This window comes from Carassius carassius, chromosome 3 (assembly GCF_963082965.1).
Source record: "Carassius carassius chromosome 3, fCarCar2.1, whole genome shotgun sequence".
NCBI lineage: Eukaryota > Metazoa > Chordata > Actinopteri > Cypriniformes > Cyprinidae > Carassius > Carassius carassius.
The window spans coordinates 13,117,108-13,137,335 of record NC_081757.1 but is presented as its reverse complement, the minus strand read 5'-3'; the positions used below and the strand labels follow the sequence as shown (position 1 = coordinate 13,137,335).

Sequence of the window (20,228 nt, the reverse complement as noted above, 5' to 3'; positions counted from 1 at the left end):
TGCCTTTATCTGAACAAGTAGGAAAGGAAACGACTGTAGACAAAAACAAATACAAAGCAGTTGGTTATTTTTTTGGCACAAATGGAACCACATACTTAGTTTATGGAGGGATTTCTAATTTAAAAAAACAATTATAGCAAAAAGGAAAAACAAAAGACAACGCATTGTTATAGAAATGTTATGTTTAGAATATTAATTTTTGTTTTTCATGTTAGAGGAACTGTACAAACTCCTGTGTGATTTGTATCCCCCTGCCTTCATGATCGGAGATGTTATGTCCCTCGCGAGTTTCCGTAGCTCAGGGCTCAGTTTGGATTTTGAGGAAGTGCTCGACCAGCGGGCAAATCACAAAGCATCAGCGAAGGTCCGACGGTTATTTTAAACAGAACAGCGTACGGCGTTCGCACTGAAAATACACTATGGCATATCAACTCTACAGAAACACGACACTCGGGAACAGTCTACAGGAGAGTCTTGATGAACTTATTCAGGTAAGTGTGTTGAATCACAGTGAAGTTATCTAGCGTGATTGCTAGCAAGCGCAGAATGATGTGATAGATAAATAACGTTAACGTTACAGTCGTCTACCTTGAGGCTTATCATATCACATCTTAGTGCTAAATCCTATTATTTGTTCTCATTGTGGTTAGTGATGCATCGGTTTATTAAAGTTAAATGAGTGTTAGCTAACAACAGCTGTGTTTGCATTTGAGCTGCTTTTTATCAGAAGAACTAATGAATCAACTTAGCTGCCCTAATGAGGGATAAAGTAACTGCTGTAGTGTTTCTTAGATGTTTACATTAATTTATTTTCACATTACCGCGGATTTGGATCATCACAATTATACCAGTCTGTGAATACTAATAACAATCATGGAGGAAGATGACTATGCTCATGTCTAATAATATTAACTCTGATTTAAGATGGACTTCCTGAATCAGTCCACTCAAGAAACCAGAAAGCATTATTAGTGTTTAATCAAAAGAAAATACAGTGAAGCTTAATAGTGTGTGAAATTGTCTGAATTATCTGTATTTTCTGTCTTTCCATAGTCTCAACAGATCACACCACAGTTAGCCCTCCAAGTCCTGTTACAGTTTGATAAAGCTATCAACACAGCGCTGGCCAACCGGGTCCGCAACAGGGTCAATTTTAGGGTAAGTTAATGCTCTACAATAGCCTTAAGTTAGAGGTTTAAATGTTGTCTGCTTATGCAAGAGATTACGCAGACACAGCTGTGACGCACTAAAAACCACTGCTCTTTGTTTTATTCACAGGGATCTCTGAACACATACAGATTCTGCGATAATGTCTGGACGTTTGTTTTAAATGACGTTGAGTTCCGGGAGGTGACGGATCTGGTTAAGGTGGACAAAGTAAAAATTGTAGCCTGTGATGGCAAAAGTAAGACAATTGGTTCACTTTGCTGATGTTCTATTAGTTTCATACTTCTGGTGTTGTGATGCAGTCCTCCTTAACAAACCTTTTATCTCTGTTATAGACACTGGGCCTAATGCAGCTGAGTGAAACCAAGGTGAAGAGAAGTGAACTGAATTTGCTGGCTGATGGGAAGGATGAAAAGAATTGAAGACGAGGCACACAGCGGTGGGGACTGTGTATATATTATTTATTGCAAGAAACCATTCTCCAGCCTTCATACATCAACCTGCTCAGTGGAGGACTGACAAACGTATGGAGCACACAAAAGCCTTGGATATCACATTAAACTTTTCTTTTTATAAATAAATATATATAATTTTCATAGAAATGCCAATGCTTTTCAGTTTGTTGCTGTTTAGCTTATTCTCTAATAAACTTGTTTTAAATGGTTTTTGGCTTCTTTTGTTTTGAAGAATTGTTTTTTTTTCCATCAATGGGCTTTTTCCTTCAAATGAACAGGATGATACAACATGCGCACTGCAGAATGTGCAACAGCTGACTGGTCATGTCTACAAATGGTTTTGCAGAGTTTAATTCTTGTTAGCTCTCACCTATAACCTTAACCCCCAGTTTCACAGACAAAGTTTAATCCTAGTCCCCAACTAAAATGTAAATCTGAGCTGTTTCAGCTAGAAGGAAAACTTGCAATGATTGATCTTGAAATATGTCAGTGCCCTTATTTTGTCTCAAGATGCACACCAGTAATGTTTTTTCTAAGGCATGTTTATGAAAATTACTTTAAAATCCTAATTGAACTATGGCCTAGTCCTGGTTTAAGATAAATCCCGTCTGTGAAAATGGCCTAAATGTGTCCAAACCATCAATTTAAGATGAAATGTGTAAAGTTTGCCTGCAATTCAGTGATTTTGAACATTAAATCAGGCAGGAATGCTATCAGAAGCGTAATCTGAAAAATTCATGCCTTTCTTTATTCCTTACATTGTGCATCATAGGGATCCTCATATCTGGACCTTGAGATCCACTTTCCTGCAAAGTTTAGCTCTAACCCTAATCAAACACACCTGAGCATGCAAAGCAATGTCTTCAGGATCATTAGAAAATCACAGGCAGGTGACTGTGATCAGGATTGGAGTTAAACTCTGCAGCGTATTCAGAGCGAGATTTGAGGAACCCTGGTGTATCAGTTGTTGGAGCAGAACAAATAGGTGTTGGCTGCATTTTCAAGCCAAACTATTTTATAATCTTGAGATTTTAACTGATGGTAATGACAAAAATTGTTTTGATAACAGATTGTTTTGTGATCCCATCACCTGAACATTGGTACATGAGTGATTACTCTGCACTGTCATATTCAGCTAAGCCCTGCATTTCGATTTCTTAATACTTCCCAAGTCATAACCTAACCATTTTTTATTTAGCATTAGAGCCATTTTTGTTAGACTTTTACCCAGATTTACCTTCAATCACCATTTAATAAATCTCCTGCATTAAAAAGCATAACTCATAGGGCATCTCCATTAAGCCTGATTACACACACACACACACAGTAGTCAGGGAAGGGGGTCTTTGTGTCAGCGTCATACTGTTTGCATCTCGCTGTGGAATGCTGGAGTTGGACATCACTCTGTTCAGCTGTTGGTCATTTCGTGTGCTGGTCACAGAGACTGTAAGCCTGGATGGTGATGGCTGGACTTTAGGATCTCATAAAAATGGATAACAGGGGCTTTGGAGGAAAAAAGGGCAAAGAGGGGTCTTTTAAGCGTGCATCTATTAAACGCACCCCCTCTGGTTCTCAGAAGGTAAGAGACCCCCCCCCCCCCCCATTTCCTACAGCAGCTGACTGGGTTATCTTGAGTTGTTAAAGAAACAATCCTGTATCAAATTATGGTTGGGGTCAGAGCCAGCTAAGAAATCTGGGCCCTTATTTAAGACGTCTAGAAATGTGACCCTGGAGCACAAAACCAGTCTTAAGTCGCTGGGGTATATTTTTAGCAATAGCCAAAAAAAAAAAAAAAACTATGGGTCAAAATTATCATTTTTTCTTTTATGCCAAAAATCATTAGAATATTAAGTAGAGATCATGTTCCATGAAGATGTTTTGTAAATGTCCTAACATAAATATATCAAAACTTAATTTTTGATTTGTAATATGCATTGTTAAGAATTCATTTGGACAACTTCAAAGGTGATTTTCTCAGGGGGGGTTTTTTTTTCACCCTCAGATTCCAGGTTTTAAAATAGTTGTATCTCGGCCAAAAATCGTCAGATCATAATAAACCATACATCAATGGAAACCTTATTTATTCATCTTTTATATGATGTATACATCTCAATTTAGGAAATTGACACTTGGTTTTGTGGTCCAGGGTCACAAATGTTTGTGAGCCCCTAGAATCGTTCCCATCTTTCACCTGTCTGTCTGAGGCCTCCGCTTTGGGATGGCTAATTAACTCAAGTGATGTTATCACACTCAATTCATGCAGAATTTTTTTAAGATTGGGAATGTTTGAGGTTTGACTGATTTTTGCAGTTGCATGTTTTGGTTGCATGTTGCAGGCTTGTATATAATGTTAACAAAACTGGGGGCTCTGTTGGTTAACTCGGCAGTGATTTTGTCCATGTGTGTAAACTTATTTGGTGAATGCATTGTTTCCAGTGATGGTCTTGATTTCTGAGTGTACACTTACTGATGTGCACATGTACAAAACCTGTTTTCAGTATTGTCCTCTAATCTCTGATAATGGCCCAGTAAAGAGCACTGGCCTGGGAAGCTTAAACCCCTGTGCTCTCTAAGTCTCAATCTTATGTGATTAATGCAGAGTTCTGTGGAACGAGTCCAAACACAAGTGGACAAAACACACTTAGTGGGCTTACAATGGACCTGAAACCTTTTTCACGGGAATGGAAAGCGGTGTACTGGAGTTCATGAAATGCAAGGTTGCATTAAAAATTCAGCAATGTCATGATTCATTTGACCTTCCAACTCTGTAAACTGTCTGTTCAATCCTTGTCTAGGTACAAACTGACCAACAGCATTTTTCTTTGTCAAATTTATATATGCTTTTAATCAGCATTAACAGCTGGACATGTTCTGTAACAATGTTTGTTAATTCAATGTTCACAAAAAAGGCACTTTTAATCATCCATAATCCTTTTAGAATATAATAACTCTCAGATTCATATGATTTGGGGGAGTCATAATGAGTTGATGGGAATGGCTTATCAATTTTGAATAAAGACCCCAAATACCTTTTACAAAATCCATTGGAACTGAATCCTGTTGCACTGTAGAATATTTACTGTATATCTTTCTTTCTTGTAAACAGTGTGGAAACATTAGTCTTCATTTCCTATTGGCAGACAGAGTTGATTTGCTTAGATGAGGATTATCTGAGTTGAGCTTCTCACAGAGCTCCTTTATGTAGCTGCTCACGGGGTAGACATGTGTTAATGTAAGAGCTTTGAGGGAATTGTAATTATGGATCAGTGGGAGCAGATTTTTCTGGTTTACTCTTTTGGTTTAATATCGTCAGTCTTTATCAGGAAGCTAGGGGCAATATTGGCTATGTGGCTGAAGGCTTTTTAATGTAAGGTATTAGGTAATTTCTACACCCAAAAAATGTATTTGTTTTACATTCTTTTGTTTTACTCCATCAGCTAAAAAATATAAAATATTTCTGCTTAATATAATACAAAAAAAAAAAAAAACGTTACAGTTTCCAAAAATATTGTTTGTGCAGTTTCAGAGAGTGGTTTGTGTGACTGTGCTGCTTCTCTTTCCACATGGCAAATTCCACATGTGTTTCTATGACTAAACCCTTTAGGATTTAGGAGAAACGAAGCTCTAAAATGCCCAAATCCAAAGATGTCAAAAGCTGTCGACAGATGTCTAAACACAAATCTCATATGTACTTGGGCCAGAGCCAGATTATGTTTCAGCGATACTGCGCTCTTTGTGAATGAGAGCACTTGTGCTCAATTTGATTTCTGTGGGAGGCTTTTTAATATGGCGCTGCTACAGCAACAGCCACCAACAACTTCCTGAAAAAGGTACAAATTTGCCTACTGTCTCCAATATAAATCCTAAATTATTGACAGGACTTTAGTAAGAACTTGAGGCACCTGTATCTTTCATTTGATTCCTAATCCTTTCCAGTTTACCTCAATAAACAGCATTAAGAAGAGGTGTGGAGGGGCTAATGGGAGAGATTAGCATGTTGACCAATGAGGCAGATTAGAGAGCCCCTCGTCTCAGAGTAGGCTTTAGTTTGTGGTGTTCCAGTGGATTGGTCATGAGGTTCCAGCAGGATTATCTTCAGTGGTCATGGGACTCTGACACTGAGGTCCAGCACACGTGGTCCAGACCTCTGCTCCATAAATGAAGGCCACAGGCAGTTGAAGGCAGACTGGAGGAAGACTTCATGACAAGCCTGCCATAATGCAAGTCTTTTGTCTTTCACTTTATTTTTAAGGGAAAGTGCCTGTCTAGCAAGTCAGTTCAAGCTCAAGAGATAATGTTAAGGTTGGTATACCTCAGATATTTATTGGTGGAATATTGTGATATAGATCCTCCACAGCAAGATGTTTTGCTTTCTAGTGATGTGTTTGGGTTGCTATTGGAGCAATTGAAGGTCAGGTCTATTTCTGTGAATACTCTTGTGTTACACAAATAACATTAAGCTGATTGTTATATATTATTGTCTTAAATACAAGTGCAATTAAAATTATTAACAGATATATAGATAGAAAGTAAACAACTGTGAGTGGGAGAAGTGCTACTGTGTGTAATGTGACTGTGCATTGACCTAGAAAGGTTCGGTTGTTTTCATAATTTTAATATGTCTAAAGTGATTTCATTTACCCAGAGTGCTTCACAGCTGTTGTGAAAACCCTGAACACACACATTCGTACTTGTGCACTGTATAGATAACCTATATAATCACAATTATTCTTACAGTTTGTGCTGTTTTAATTGTTTTCCACATTGTTCGTCAGAAACAATTTGATAAACAGATAAACTGCAGAACAGCTTGTTCTTTTTTGTATCTACTGAGAAATTGAAGTGGCCTAATGCGTTACAAAAGAGATTAGGGAAATGTTTTGACATTCTGAAATGACAGTGAATAAATGAGCTAAATTCTCCTCTTCTGTGTCTTGCAGTTTCAGAGGGCATGGATTGAAAGGACATTTCTAAAAAGGGAGTGCATTCACATATTCCCCAGCAGAGAGCCCAACAAGTGAGTAGCAGTGTTGTTATAATTAACTAAAACTAAAACCAAAACTATTAAAAACATTTTTTGTTAACTGAAATAAAATACAAACATTAAATGAAAAATTGCATATATAACCAAATTAGAAATATTTCATTGGTTATAGAAACAAAATAAGTCTAAGTTGAAATTCTAAACTTGCTAAATAAAATAAATGAAATTAAACAGAATTATTTAATAAATATTTAAAAAACAAAAACTAATAAAAATTATAAAAGCACCAAATTTCTTTGTAAAACTAGGCTAATATGGAAACATAAATAAAAACACTGGTCAGTAATTTTGATCTCATTGTAATTTGAGAAAAGACAAACTGTATTATTTATTTATTTACAAAGTACTTTTAGACTAACTTATTAATACAGTAAATTAATCTTAGTGCAACATTATAGTTCTAAATCCATAAAGATGCTTGTCCATTCAGCACTCAAGAGAAGTTATATACAATTGTAGAAATTAATTAGGTATGTTTTTACGGTTAATATTGACTTTTTCCATTTTTGATAACTATTGTAGGTGTTGTTGCGGTCAGCTGGTAAACCAACATGTGGCTATTCTTCCTGGCTCCACCAATAAGAACGCAGAGGAAGGCCAGGGGGTGCAGGCCGAGCCTCCACAAGAGAAATGGTCGGTTGCTAAGCACACACAAGCCACGCCCACTGACTCATACGGCATCATTGAATTCCAGGGAGGAGGTCATGTCAACAAGGCCATGGTATTTTTCAGATAACCATGTGATTCATTTGTTTTTCATTGCACAAAAATGTGCATTTGATCCCCTGAAGTCATACCATTTTCTCTCCTTTCTTCCTTTTTTATCATCAGTATATCCGTGTGTCCTGTGATACCAAGCCCGACAACCTTCTGCATCTGATGGTGAAAGACTGGCAGCTGGAGCTGCCCACCCTGCTGATCTCTGTGCATGGAGGCCTGCAGAACTTCGACTTGCAGCCCAAACTCAAGCAAGTGTTTGGAAAGGGCCTGATAAAAGCAGCAGTTACCACTGGGGCCTGGATCTTCACTGGGGGAGTTAGTACAGGTGAGTGTTTGACAACACAGAAGTGTGGCCTGAAAATAAGGTCAGGTCATGGTGTGACCTAAGTGACATCAATTAAATGGTCATCTGTTCCTCTTTCAGATACTGAATCATCTGCTTTCCTGTTGAGCAAGAAACTGCACATGACTCCATCACATGACACACTAATAATTCCATCTTTATTCCTTCATCATATAATACAGGAGTGATTCGGCATGTGGGAGATGCGCTAAAAGATCACTCTTCCAAGTCCCGTGGGAAAGTGTGCGCCATCGGAATTGCACCATGGGGTATTGTGGAAAATAAAGAGGATCTGATCGGAAGAGACGTAAGCCATTTGTGTCATTGCACAGGAATGCATGTACTTGTGTTTAATCACCATAAGTGAATGTCTGAGGTTTGGTTTCTGTGAGGTTTTTGGGCGATGTATCACAACTGTGTCTGTGTTTTTGATTGGACCAGGTGACACGACCCTACCAAACCATGTCCAACCCTCTCAGCAAACTTTCTGTGCTTAACAATAGCCATTCCCACTTCATTCTGGCTGACAACGGCACTCACGGAAAGTATGGTGCGGAGGTCCGACTGCGCAGGCAGCTGGAGAAACACATCTCTCTGCAGAAGATCAACACACGTAAGTCAACTTTTAGTAGTTAAGTCAGCTTTTTGAAGAAAGTTAAACAATTTGAATGGAACCATCAAGTCAAAAGGGAATAAAACACTGTTGGAGTCCATGAGTGTTGGTTTAGTCAGGGAAAGCCCAGTCTGTGACCTCCTGGGTTTCCCTTTGTCATCCTATGCCTGGAGTTCCTGGTGAGGCTGGGACAGCAAAGGGATGTCCAGACGTCATCCCATACTGCAGTCAAAACAACCATCTTTATCATGCTCAAAAGCATCTTTTCATGTCTAATCGTTGCTTATTTTGTGCATATTTGTCCGTGAGGGTGTTTTTTGTTTGTGTTTGAACAGGTCTGGGTCATGGGGTTCCTTTGGTGTGTCTGATTCTTGAAGGAGGGCCGAATGTAATCTCCATTGTGTTGGAGAGTCTGCGTGAGGAACCTCCTGTACCTGTGGTTGTGTGCGACGGCAGCGGCCGAGCATCGGATATCATTTCATTCGCTCACAAGTACTCGGAGGAGGATGGGTGAGGAAAATATTGATGATGAATTTTAAAGGTGCGCAATCCTGCAAGTGCTTTTTTTCTGAGGTAAATTGACTGCATGACAGGAGAAAAGGTAAGTTTTTACTGATAGGTTATTGTGCTGATGAAAAAAAAAACCACATTTGTGACATTAAAGGTCCCTGAATACTGAACCGCTTTGAACCTCTTTGTTTCTTAAAGCTCCTTCTCTTGGTCTCCATTACCTTGTTCTGGTGCAGGTTGGTTAATGATAGTGTTAGAGACCAGCTTTTAGTAACCATACAGAAGACATTCAACTACAACCGGAATCAGGCACAGCAGATTTATCTCATGGTGATGGAGTGCATGAAGAAAAGAGAGCTGGTGAGTAAAATAAAGGATGGGATGTCAAGAAAACCGATTAAAGACAACTTTGTTCAAGAAAACAAACTGTGTAAATATGATTAATATTCTGTTTTATACTGTTATATTTCACAGATATAATAATAATAAACATGACTGTTATTCATTTTGCCTCATTTGCCTTTTTCATATCATACATTATTTTGTTCTTTTTATTTTATATTTTTTGCTATTTTTTCCTATGTTGTAATTTCAAACCACCCAGCTCACAATTTTCATTGTATTTCCCTGTCATCCCACTGAGTGCTTTGTCCTTAATGAGGTTTAAAATGATTTCCAAAACCGGGGGACATTGAGGCAGGTTCCTTAAAACCATGCGATGAACACATGATTAACAGAAGCTATGAGAAACTTAGAAAACACAAATCAGTAAACATACTTGTGCATCTCGGCTTTCCGAAGTAGCAATTTCTGATGTCTCAGATCGAACTTGTTTGAAGTTTAAGATATTAAATTCATCAAAAAAAAAAAAAGTTGCTGTGAATATGTTATCTTCAGGAGTCTTGTAAAATTTTGCATTATGTAATATATAAATGCATGTTTTAAACACAATGCATTAGCACTTACTGCCCACTCTGATGATCTCTCTATTGCTCACATATTACCTGACCAGCTAATCAATTATTCTCTTTCAATTTATACACAAACAAATGAATATTACATTTCTGTCGAACCATGAAAATTAAAAACAGCTGTGGAAAAGTGAATAAACAAATACTATAATTGTTTATTTCATATTTTTATTTATCATTAAGTACTGTGACTATTACTTGAACCACTACTTTTCAATGTTTTGGGGTCAGTAAGATTATTATTATTTTTTTTAAATAATGTTATGCATTAAAATACTAAAAAGCAATAAGAACTTTACAAAAGATTTCTATTTAAAATTTTAAAAATGCAGTTTTTTTTATTTTTAAACTATTTTATTTTTTTACTATTTATCACAAAAATCAGAAAAACTAAAATGTATTACAGTTTCCACAAAAATGTTAAGCAGCATAACTGTTTTCAACACTGATAATAATAAGAGATTGCTTTGATAATAAGAGATTGCTTTGCACTGCCATCACATAAATAAATGACCTTTAAAAAAAAATATATATAAAACATTGTAGTGCTTCACAGTATCACTGTTTTTACTGTATTTTTGAACAAATAAATGTAGCCTCAGTCAACATAAGAAACTCCTTTAGAAAGAAAGAACTTACTGTCCACAAACCTTTGAACTATAGTGTATAATGTAGTATGTAGTACATGCATTCCACACAGTTTTACGTTTTTGTGCTGTAACAGATCACAGTTTTCCGCACGGCCTCAGAGGGTCAGCAGGATATTGAGATGGCCATCTTAACCGCGCTGCTGAAAGGTGAACTCTTGTTCAGACCACATGTCACACAGTACTGTATACAACAGGACCAGTTCTGAAACTGGAAATGTAACATTCCTGAAAAGTACATTGTATCAAAATATAAATATTTATTTCATAACTCTTTTTAATGCAGCTCTTTCTATCTTATTCCTTTAACAATCTTTGGGTTCGTCAGGCACAAATGCCTCAGCTCCAGACCAGTTGAGTTTAGCTTTGGCCTGGAACCGTGTGGATATTGCTCGCAGTCAAATCTTCGTCCATGGACAACACTGGCCTGTAGGTGAAGGGTTAATGGAAACATAACACACAGATTGCCCATAGAGACTCAGTATTCATATATGTATATATGAATATACACATACATACATATATCATAGTATTTGTATTCAGTATTATACAGTAATTGAATGGATATTTACGTGTCTATATCATCAGCCTGCTGGTTCCCTGCCCACCTCATCCACGAGCCAGCAGGATAAATCAAAGAGCCCTATAACGGCCCGTCCCAGCAAGGGTAAACCTGCCAGGGCCAAGAAAGGCAAAGGTGGCAAATCCAAACCTGAGCCTCCAGAGGAGACCGATCCTAGAAAATTAGAGCTGCTTAACTGGGTAACGTTCATTCTTTAGTAATATCATATTAGTATCAATTAAATTTCATCTGTTTGTGTATATGTGTGTGTGTGTGTGTGTGTGTGTGTGTGTGTGTGTGTGTGTGTGTGTGTGTGTGTGTGTGTGTGTGTGTTGATGTGTGAAATAGGTTAATTCTCTGGAGCAGGCCATGATGGACGCACTCGTGCTTGACAGAGTGGATTTTGTGAAGCTCCTTATTGAAAATGGCGTCAACATCCACCGTTTCCTGACAATCCCGCGACTGGAAGAGCTCTATAACACAGTTAGCACACAATCATATATTTATGGAATATTGGAGAGTCACATAGCCACTATGTTTTATCATTTTATGTTTTAATGATACAACCAATAACAAGTGTGACCCACATGTCCCGTTATTAGAGCTTTCACTGCTGTTCACTTCTCTCTTTCCATGCAGTATGGTTTAAAAATGTCATTTGTGTGTTTAGTATTATCCATTATCATATCATACAATGTAATCTGTTGTTGAGGAGAAAGCACTTAGCCCACAAACATCTGTGTGTTTTACAGAAGATGAAGCCTAATGGGCTTTTCCCTGAATTGTGTATATGGTTTTTATGTTTTTTTGTTTTTTTTTTAGAAATTGGGGCCAACCAACACATTGCATTTTGTGGTCAGAGATGTTAAAAAGGTAAAGTTCATTATTAATAAATTGTGCTATGGTCTTTCTTGTCTTCAAGATTATCAAAATGAGTAAAACATACACCTGCTTTTTTCAGTAATTTTATGGCCTATTGTTCTAAAGAATAAGACTTTAATCTTCTTAGCAGTGTGTGAATGCACTTGTGTGTTTGGATTTGTGTATGTGTGTTTTGTGTAAGCATTGCATAAATAGTTTTATTTCACTCTAGTTTCAGCAGTTAAAGAATAAGTTACTTTATGGTGCTATGAAATGAATGTTTCCAGGGAAACTTACCACCAGATTACCAGATCACTCTGATTGACATTGGGCTGGTTCTGGAGTACCTCATGGGAGGAGCGTATCGGTGTCACTATACTAGGAAAAGTTTCCGCACACTCTATAATAACCTCTATGGACTGAAAAGAGTGAGTTACCACCATCCCTTATACACTTATTCAAGCATATCTGAAAATACAAAGCTTAATAATATCATAGTGGCCAACAAGACTTTTCCAGGGGCTGATAAACTCCAACATTTAGAGAAGGAATATTTTAAAGAACATAGAGTAAAAATATAGTAAAATATTTTACAGGGAAAAAAATGTCAAACAAAAATAACTGACTTGTAAATTAATGGGCCAATTAGTTGTTCTTGCTTAGTCTATGGTCTAGCAAAAATATAGATAATTATTAATTGTAACTTGCTTCTCAGCTTCCACACTTTTGAGAAATTAAAACAGACGATTAAAAAATCGATTAACCAGTTATTTACCAGTGTGTTATTAAAAAGGCTAATCAAATATGCTCAAACACGTCTGATTCTCTCTCTTTCTGCTCTCTTTTAGCCCAAAGCTTTGAAACTCCTGGGTATGGAGGTAAGCCACTAAAACATAAAAAAGGCAAATTGTTTGTAAGTGTATTAATATGCATTCAGTATACTCTCACACACAAACACACTCAAAGAAATATGACTGGTAGCTAAAACTTGTAGAAAACTATCCTATTTACAGACACACTCGCTTCGTTTTGTTTTTGACAGGACGATGACCCAAGACCGAAAGGCAAAAAGAAGATGAAGAAGAAGAAAGAGGAAGAAATCGATATTGACGTTGATGACCCAGAGGTCAGTCGATTCCAGTACCCCTTCCATGAGCTGATGGTGTGGGCTGTTCTCATGAAGCGCCAGAAGATGGCGCTGTTTCTCTGGCAGAGGGGAGAAGAGGCCATGGCCAAAGCTCTGGTGGCGTGTAAACTCTATAAAGCGATGGCGCACGAATCCTCGCGGAGCGAACTAGTGGATGACATCTCGCAGGATCTGGACAATAGTTCCAAGTGAGCAATTCATATATTATATGTCTTTACTATCACACTTGGTTAATTAATATGTCCTTGCTAAAAAAGAGAGAAAAAAACATAGGCCTACTGACCCCAAACTTTGAAGGGCAGTTGCTTAATTTGTGTATTTTATGAAAAATGTATGTGTTTCTGTATTAATTTACTTAGGAAAGGCAAAGTAGGATTTGGTTGCATGTGGCTAAACAGAACAGAATAGAATAGAATAGAACTGTTTTTGCTTTTTATTTCTTAATTAAACTGTCAACACAGTGTTACTTCTCATAAAGCCTCTCTCTCCTCTCTCTCATACTCAGGGAATTTGGTCAGTTAGCATATGAGCTGCTAGATCAATCATACAAGCATGATGAACAGGTGGCCATGAAGCTTTTGACATATGAACTGAAGAACTGGAGTAACTCCACCTGTCTGAAACTGGCTGTAGCTGCCAAACACAGAGACTTTATAGCCCACACCTGCAGCCAGATGCTGCTCACCGACATGTGGATGGGCTGCCTGCGGGTGGGCAAGAGCAATGGACTCAAGGTCTGCAATACAAAATAAACACACTAAGTCACTGACTCGAACTATTATATATCAACATTTGTATCATTTCATATCATTCACAGGTAATCCTCGGAATCATCTTTCCTCCAACCATTCTTCTCCTAGACTTCCGAACTGGAGATGATCTGTCTTACCAAAACTCCAAAGACAACGAAGAGCTCAAAGACAAAGAGGATGATAACAAATCTGGCAAGGTAAAAATATGTACTTTACATTTCTAGATATATTACAATGGGAAAAAAATTATTGTAATAATATTTCACAATATTAAGTTTTTTCTGTATTTTTGATTCAATAAATGCACTCTTGGTGAGCAAAAGAGACTTCTTTCAACAACAGTAAAAAAAAAAAAAAAAATTGTACTGACCCTAAACTTTTGAATGGTAGAATACATATTCAACACTGGCTTCTTAATTTTTTATGGACCTTTATGAGGTGAAACTGAGTAAAACTCTCAGGTTGGGTTTTTATTTTCAGGATGGCACCATGAGCATGGACAGAGCATCTAAGAAAGGTGATGAGGAAGATAGTAAAAAGAAACAGAAACGTGTGCCTGTTGGGAAGAAAATATACAATTTCTATAATGCACCATTTACCAAGTTCTGGTTCAATACGGTATGTGAATATTTAAAAGCACATCACAGTCAAAACACACCATTAATAAAAAAATTATGTAAAATTATGTTATAAATAAAAACATAATGATTATATATCTACTCAAGACTGCCTACCTGGTATACCTGATGCTGTATAATTACATTATCTTGGTGAAAATGGAGAGATGGCCATCACTGCAGGAATGGATCGTCATCTCCTACATCATCACTCTTGGACTAGAGAAAGTTAGACAGGTGAAGAACACAAACAAACAAAATGTGTTGCTATATTGTCATATTTGTGTGGTGTTGTTTTTTTCTTCATTGGACACATGTGCTTGTGTGTAGATCCTGATGTCAGAGCCAGGAAAGCTGAAACAGAAGATAAACGTATGGCTTGAGGAGTACTGGAACATCACTGACCTGGCTGCCATCACCATGTTCCTCATGGGACTGTTACTGCGACTGCAGAATGAGCCTTACATGGGCTACGGACGCGTCATCTACTGTGTAGACATCATCTTCTGGTACATTCGTGTCCTCGACATTTTTGGAGTTAACAAGTATTTGGGACCATATGTCATGATGATTGGTAAAATGGTGAGAACTAACAGAAAAACTTATATTAATGGCTCAATAACTTCTGTTTTCTGAAGAAGAATGATATTTGTTTGTGTGTCTGTGTGCACAGATGATTGACATGCTGTACTTTGTGGTGATCATGCTGGTGGTTCTCATGAGTTTCGGCGTGGCTCGCCAGGCCATCCTGCACCCGGACGAGGAGCCGACGTGGCGTCTGGCGAGGAATATCTTCTACATGCCCTACTGGATGATCTACGGAGAAGTGTTTGCTGACTCGATAGACCGTAAGACTAGAATTCATAGTAAGATTCTGTTTCCTGATTCATGTGTGGATGATCCGTCTCGTCTCCATTCCACCCTCACCGTATCTGTGAGCTATACCGAAAGAGTTGTCTCATCTCCTGATCAGTTACCATTTACACTGCAGTGGCATTCGCCCTCTACTGCATCATGTGTGATGGACTGAGTGTGTGACAGTGCCAGTCTTTACCTGCCCTGCTTGTGAGTTTTAGGTCTTTATGTCTAGTAGCTGTTGATTGTTGGCATTTTTCTTTTACTTTTACACTTCTGCTCTAGCCTTGTACAACTCGTTTGGTTAAATTATGCCTACATAATTCTCATGTATAAGCTGCTAAACAAATAAATGGAAATTTAGAATTAAATACAAGGTGAACAAATAGCTGCTATTTTAATTAGGAAATTAAAAAGAAAAAAATACTGTATTTAATGGTAATACAGTCAAAATGTAATATATAACATGATTTCAAGTTATAATAATTCTTCCAAAAAGAGTAAAAACGTAATACTTTAAATTCATTATCTGTTCCTCCACTGAGGAAGATCCTGTGTGACTAAAACGTTGGTTTGTACTTGGTTGGTTTGTAACGTTGTTTTTTTGTTGTTTTTTTGCTCACTTTGTAGTAACAAAAAGAAAATTGCTAGTATCTTGGCATGCAGTCCATTTTGGATACATTGCAAATTAATTTCAAGTACTGTTTTTCTACTCTTTTTGGAAAAAATTACTGATAATATAGAACAAATGAAAATAAGTGCTGGTAATTATACAGAAATATGTTAAAATGCAGTTCTGAAAGAAAGCACAACTTATTGTGCAAACCTACGCTACCATTCAAAAGTTTAGGGTGGGTTTTTCTTTTTGAGTTTAATGTTAGTCTCTTATATTCACCAAGGAATTTATTTGATAAAATACAGTAAAAATTGTACTGTTGTGAAATATTAATTTAAAATATTTTTGTAAAAGAAGATTTTGTCTTAACTGACAGTTTTGGTCAATTGAATGCATCCTTGGTGAACAAAAGTATCTTATCCAGAACTTTGAATGGTATTGTATCTTTCCTTTCTTCACCTTAAATGTGAAGTGTACAAAAATCTTTCACAATGACTATTATTTTAAAATAGTTAATTCCCCTCCTAATGCACTATTTAGATGGCTGATTGTGAAATGATTCATATTTGTTTAGTTCTCCGTAATCTTTAACTGTGTTTTTTCTCTTTCTTTTTAAATACTCATAGTCTATGCGATGGAGATTAATCGTGAGTGTAAAATTCTTCCACTAGATCCACAATTTAATGTAATTATCAAACACTATAGAATGACGTCACGGTTGCATCATAACCTCTGTAATGTATGGCAGCACCCTGTGGTGAAAACATGTATGATGAAGATGGGAAGAAGCTCCCCCCATGTATACCTGGGGCCTGGCTCACACCTGCCATCATGGCCTGTTACTTACTGGTAGCCAACATCCTACTGGTTAACCTGCTTATTGCTGTATTCAAGTGAGTCAAAAGATAAACAAAATGTAAGCACTGTAATGTCAAGCAATGATGAGCCAAGAACTGGAGCAAAGTATTATGTTCTCATACATTCATTATCAGCAGTACAACACTGAGAGAACTCATTCCTTTCACAGTAACACGTTCTTTGAAGTGAAATCCATCTCCAACCAAGTCTGGAAGTTCCAGCGCTACCAGCTCATCATGACTTTTCATGACAGACCTGTGCTTCCTCCTCCCCTCATCATTTTCAGCCACATATACATTGTGTTGAAGCGCCTGTGCTGCCGCTGCAGGAAGAAACAGGAAGGGGAGCTGGATGAGAGAGACTGCGGACTGAGTTATTACTCCTATTATTGATTTTTACTGCTTCAATGAATCAATCTTATAGCAATCTATTTTAAAACATATTTTTTTTCCTTTTTTCAGAGTTGACTCTGAGTCTGGAGGAACTGAAGAGTCTGCATGAGTTTGAGGAACAGTGTGTGGAGGAATACTTCAGAGAGAAGGAGGACGAGGCACAGTCTTCCAATGATGAGCGAATCCGAATTACTTCCCAGAGGTACTGGATGAAAAATAACAACTGCTCCTGTAAATGTCATTTCAGGGCTCAACAATAAGGATTTTCTTTTGTGGTTCTAAATGACAATTTTTTAGAGATGGCAATGCATTTTTTCATCATCCACACATTTTTTTGCATGTGATGTAAAATATTACTGTCTGGTATGAGGTTTCAACAGAATGTGTTTTTTGCAATCCACTGCACACCTTTCAAATTGATTCCCTTTGAAGTAAACATTGCATCATGTCGGCTCTCTTTTGCAGCGTCTCATGATGGTGTTCTAAAAATGCAGTGTTGAAGTAATGCATTAATGCAATTGCAGTAATGCGATTTATTTTGCATAATTCAACATATAATACATTAAAAATGTAAAAATATGCAGTCTACTCCACTCCAATTCTGCATTATTATAGTTAGCATAATTTAATTCAGCTAACAAACCTCACCAATCTTCTGTTGATCACACCGCTTGCTTCAGGTGATACAAATATGCAGGTCAAAGTTCACCAAATTTGAACATTGAAACGCTGCAAAAAATTGCATGAGCTTGGTTTCCTGTGTCCTGCATTCACCTGTGCTAGAATGGAATGGAAATTGTAGTCTGGCAACCTTTTAAAAAACAGTCGCATCTCAAGTTTTGTTTTCCACTTGGGGTGTTGAAAAACACGAGCAGTTGAAAAATGTTTTACTTTAACTTTTAACTTAAGGGTGCTGTTTTTTGAATGCCATCATGTGTGAGACGCTGCAAAAGAATGCAGTGGAATGCAGAAATGCAGTCTGTGTGAACAGCCTCTTGTGCTTTCAAGATTTTCAACAAATCCTCATCTATGTTAGCCAATTAGATCACATTGTCTTGGTGGCAAATTAGCAGAATTTGGAAACAGAATGTAGACTACATAACAAAAAAACCAAACAATTGAGTTTAAACTGTATAAAAAATGGTGCACAGGATCAGTGAATATAAAAAGGTTTAGTGGCATTGCAGAACTGGCCTGAAAAAGCTGGCGACAGTTCTGTCATCTGGCCAGAAATCATTGCACGCTTGCATCCTTATTGTTGAGCTCTTCATTTACAATCACTATTGAGGTTAAAATGAACACACCAATTTGAAACACTTATTGTCGCAGAGTTGAGAATATGTCCATGCGCCTAGAGGAGGTGAATGAACGAGAGCACTCCATGAAAGCCTCACTGCAGACAGTAGACCTACGCTTGGCTCAGCTAGAGGAGTTCTCCGGCCGCATGATGCACGCGCTGGAACGGCTGGTTGGGATCGACCGCTGCGAACTGGTCCATGCTCGATCCGGTAGCTCAATGGCCGTGGACCAATCCGGCCTGCTTCGTCGCGGTAGCATCAACAGCGCCGATGGCTACAGTTTGTACCGCTGGCACCTGGATGCCGAAGACCGCGGTGAGGAGATGTCAGGGGACAAGAAGAGCTATGCAGAGAGACGCGGCAGTATTGGTAGCAGTGACCTCCTTCTAAACCCACATCAAGGTTCTTGCTACGGACCCACGCTGGATGTGGTGCCCCTCCGGCAAAGGACACGCTCCAGCTCCAGTGTGGACATCCTCATCTCTCCTTGCGAGTCACAAGACAGAGTCCAGACCTCTCAATCCCCAAAACTCACCTCCACTCAACACCCTAAAGATCCACAAGCTCTGCTAGAAACTGGAAAAGACATAGCAGTTTCACATCCTCGGGAAAGAGCGCAATCCCTGAGGCAGTACCCAACTGAAGCTCAAAGTAACTCACTTTCATACGAGAACAGATCCCAAAGTGGTACTTTGTACGCCTCTATGGCACAGTCGAGGTTGTGCAGTCAAGGGAATATGTGGGCTTCAGAGCCTCACGGCCTACAGGATCAAGCAAGCAGATCGCCAACGTTAGGTCGCTGGCCTCCACGCTTCGATGACAAAGTTCATCCCTCTCCGTTTGGACTTTCAACCAAGACATCTTTAGAGAAATTAAAACAGAGAGAAGCCCAAGATGAAGAAGGATCTTCTAAGGAGAGCAAGTGGACAAAAACACAACAAGGGGAAAGTGAGGAGAAGAAGAAAGATGAGGATCAGTCAGAGGCGGATAGCGAAAGCACCAAAACAGAGGGAGGAGAAGAGAAAAGAGAGGAGCTGACTGACTCGGATCACTTGTATGTTGCAGAGGACAGGATGTACCCCTCACTCAGATCTAAGAGTCTGAACACTAACCCACGAAAGGCGAAGGCTGTAGGGAGCATCCTGGCTAAACCTCAAGCAGCCAGTAGTGTGAAAGACCTGGCCGGGGCCTGTGAAGTCAACACCAATGACCTAAGACCCTCTAGAGAAAGGACAGGCACATAGACATAAGCACAAGATCATTGCAGTAGTGCTAGGTTAAAAAAAGTTGATTTTCATTGGTTTGCAGTATGGAACACTCTTCTAACTAACACTAGTTATGCTTGTGCATTGACATCTTAGCTAGCAGGGATATTTTCATACATTTCTATTTGAGGTATGTAATTTTAATGCTAAAACACAGTATGCAAAAAGGGAAATCAGGGACTACCTCTGTGCTGTAGATATTAACTATCCCATTTTTTCAAAATAAAGGGAAATTACACTTTAGTTATGCTGTTTATTACTACACATATTTCCTAATTTTATATAAATTATATATTTCATTAAGTAAACCTTCATAAAGAATAAATCAGGCACTTGTAAATAACTTAGAAAAGATATTTTAATCTTTTTACGTAATCAGTTAACTCTGACATCATGGAGTACAGACAAGAAAATCAAGGAAGACATGTTATAAAACAGAACATAAAAGAATGCACTGTATGGTCAGTAAGACTTTATGCTCGAATGGGAGGCTGAGCGCTGTCACCGTTTCATTGAAAAATATGCAAATGTGCCT

The 20,228-nt window shown here is 38.1% G+C and overlaps 2 protein-coding genes across 4 annotated transcripts; both read left to right on the top strand.

The window, feature by feature from the left end:
• Nucleotides 1-291: 291 nt before the first annotated feature.
• On the top strand, nucleotides 292-1,832 carry LOC132114288 (transcription initiation factor IIA subunit 2-like). Its single transcript, XM_059522405.1, has 4 exons — nucleotides 292-491; nucleotides 1,054-1,158; nucleotides 1,279-1,405; nucleotides 1,503-1,832. Exons 1-4 carry the CDS (start codon nucleotides 420-422, stop codon nucleotides 1,526-1,528), a joined length of 330 nt encoding a protein of 109 aa, XP_059378388.1. The 5' UTR covers nucleotides 292-419; the 3' UTR covers nucleotides 1,529-1,832.
• A 1,232-nt stretch (nucleotides 1,833-3,064) lies between these two features.
• trpm1a (transient receptor potential cation channel, subfamily M, member 1a) lies at nucleotides 3,065-19,773 on the top strand. 3 transcript variants are annotated; one of them, XM_059530018.1, is made up of 27 exons: nucleotides 3,065-3,201; nucleotides 6,563-6,639; nucleotides 7,189-7,387; nucleotides 7,498-7,711; nucleotides 7,912-8,036; nucleotides 8,171-8,342; nucleotides 8,678-8,852; nucleotides 9,089-9,212; nucleotides 10,548-10,620; nucleotides 10,799-10,899; nucleotides 11,059-11,232; nucleotides 11,381-11,515; nucleotides 11,855-11,905; nucleotides 12,181-12,321; nucleotides 12,742-12,771; nucleotides 12,936-13,228; nucleotides 13,546-13,774; nucleotides 13,858-13,989; nucleotides 14,273-14,410; nucleotides 14,518-14,646; nucleotides 14,740-14,991; nucleotides 15,083-15,257; nucleotides 16,507-16,527; nucleotides 16,629-16,773; nucleotides 16,908-17,110; nucleotides 17,200-17,332; nucleotides 18,460-19,773. In XM_059530018.1, the coding sequence occupies exons 1-27, from the start codon at nucleotides 3,112-3,114 to the stop codon at nucleotides 19,670-19,672; spliced, it is 4,944 nt and encodes a 1,647-aa protein (XP_059386001.1). In that variant the 5' UTR covers nucleotides 3,065-3,111; the 3' UTR covers nucleotides 19,673-19,773. The 3 variants fall into 3 exon arrangements, with proteins under 3 accessions (XP_059386001.1, XP_059386000.1, XP_059386002.1); XM_059530017.1 differs by having other exon boundaries at nucleotides 15,083-15,275; XM_059530019.1 differs by lacking the exon at nucleotides 16,507-16,527.
• The last annotated feature ends 455 nt before the right edge of the window (nucleotides 19,774-20,228 follow it).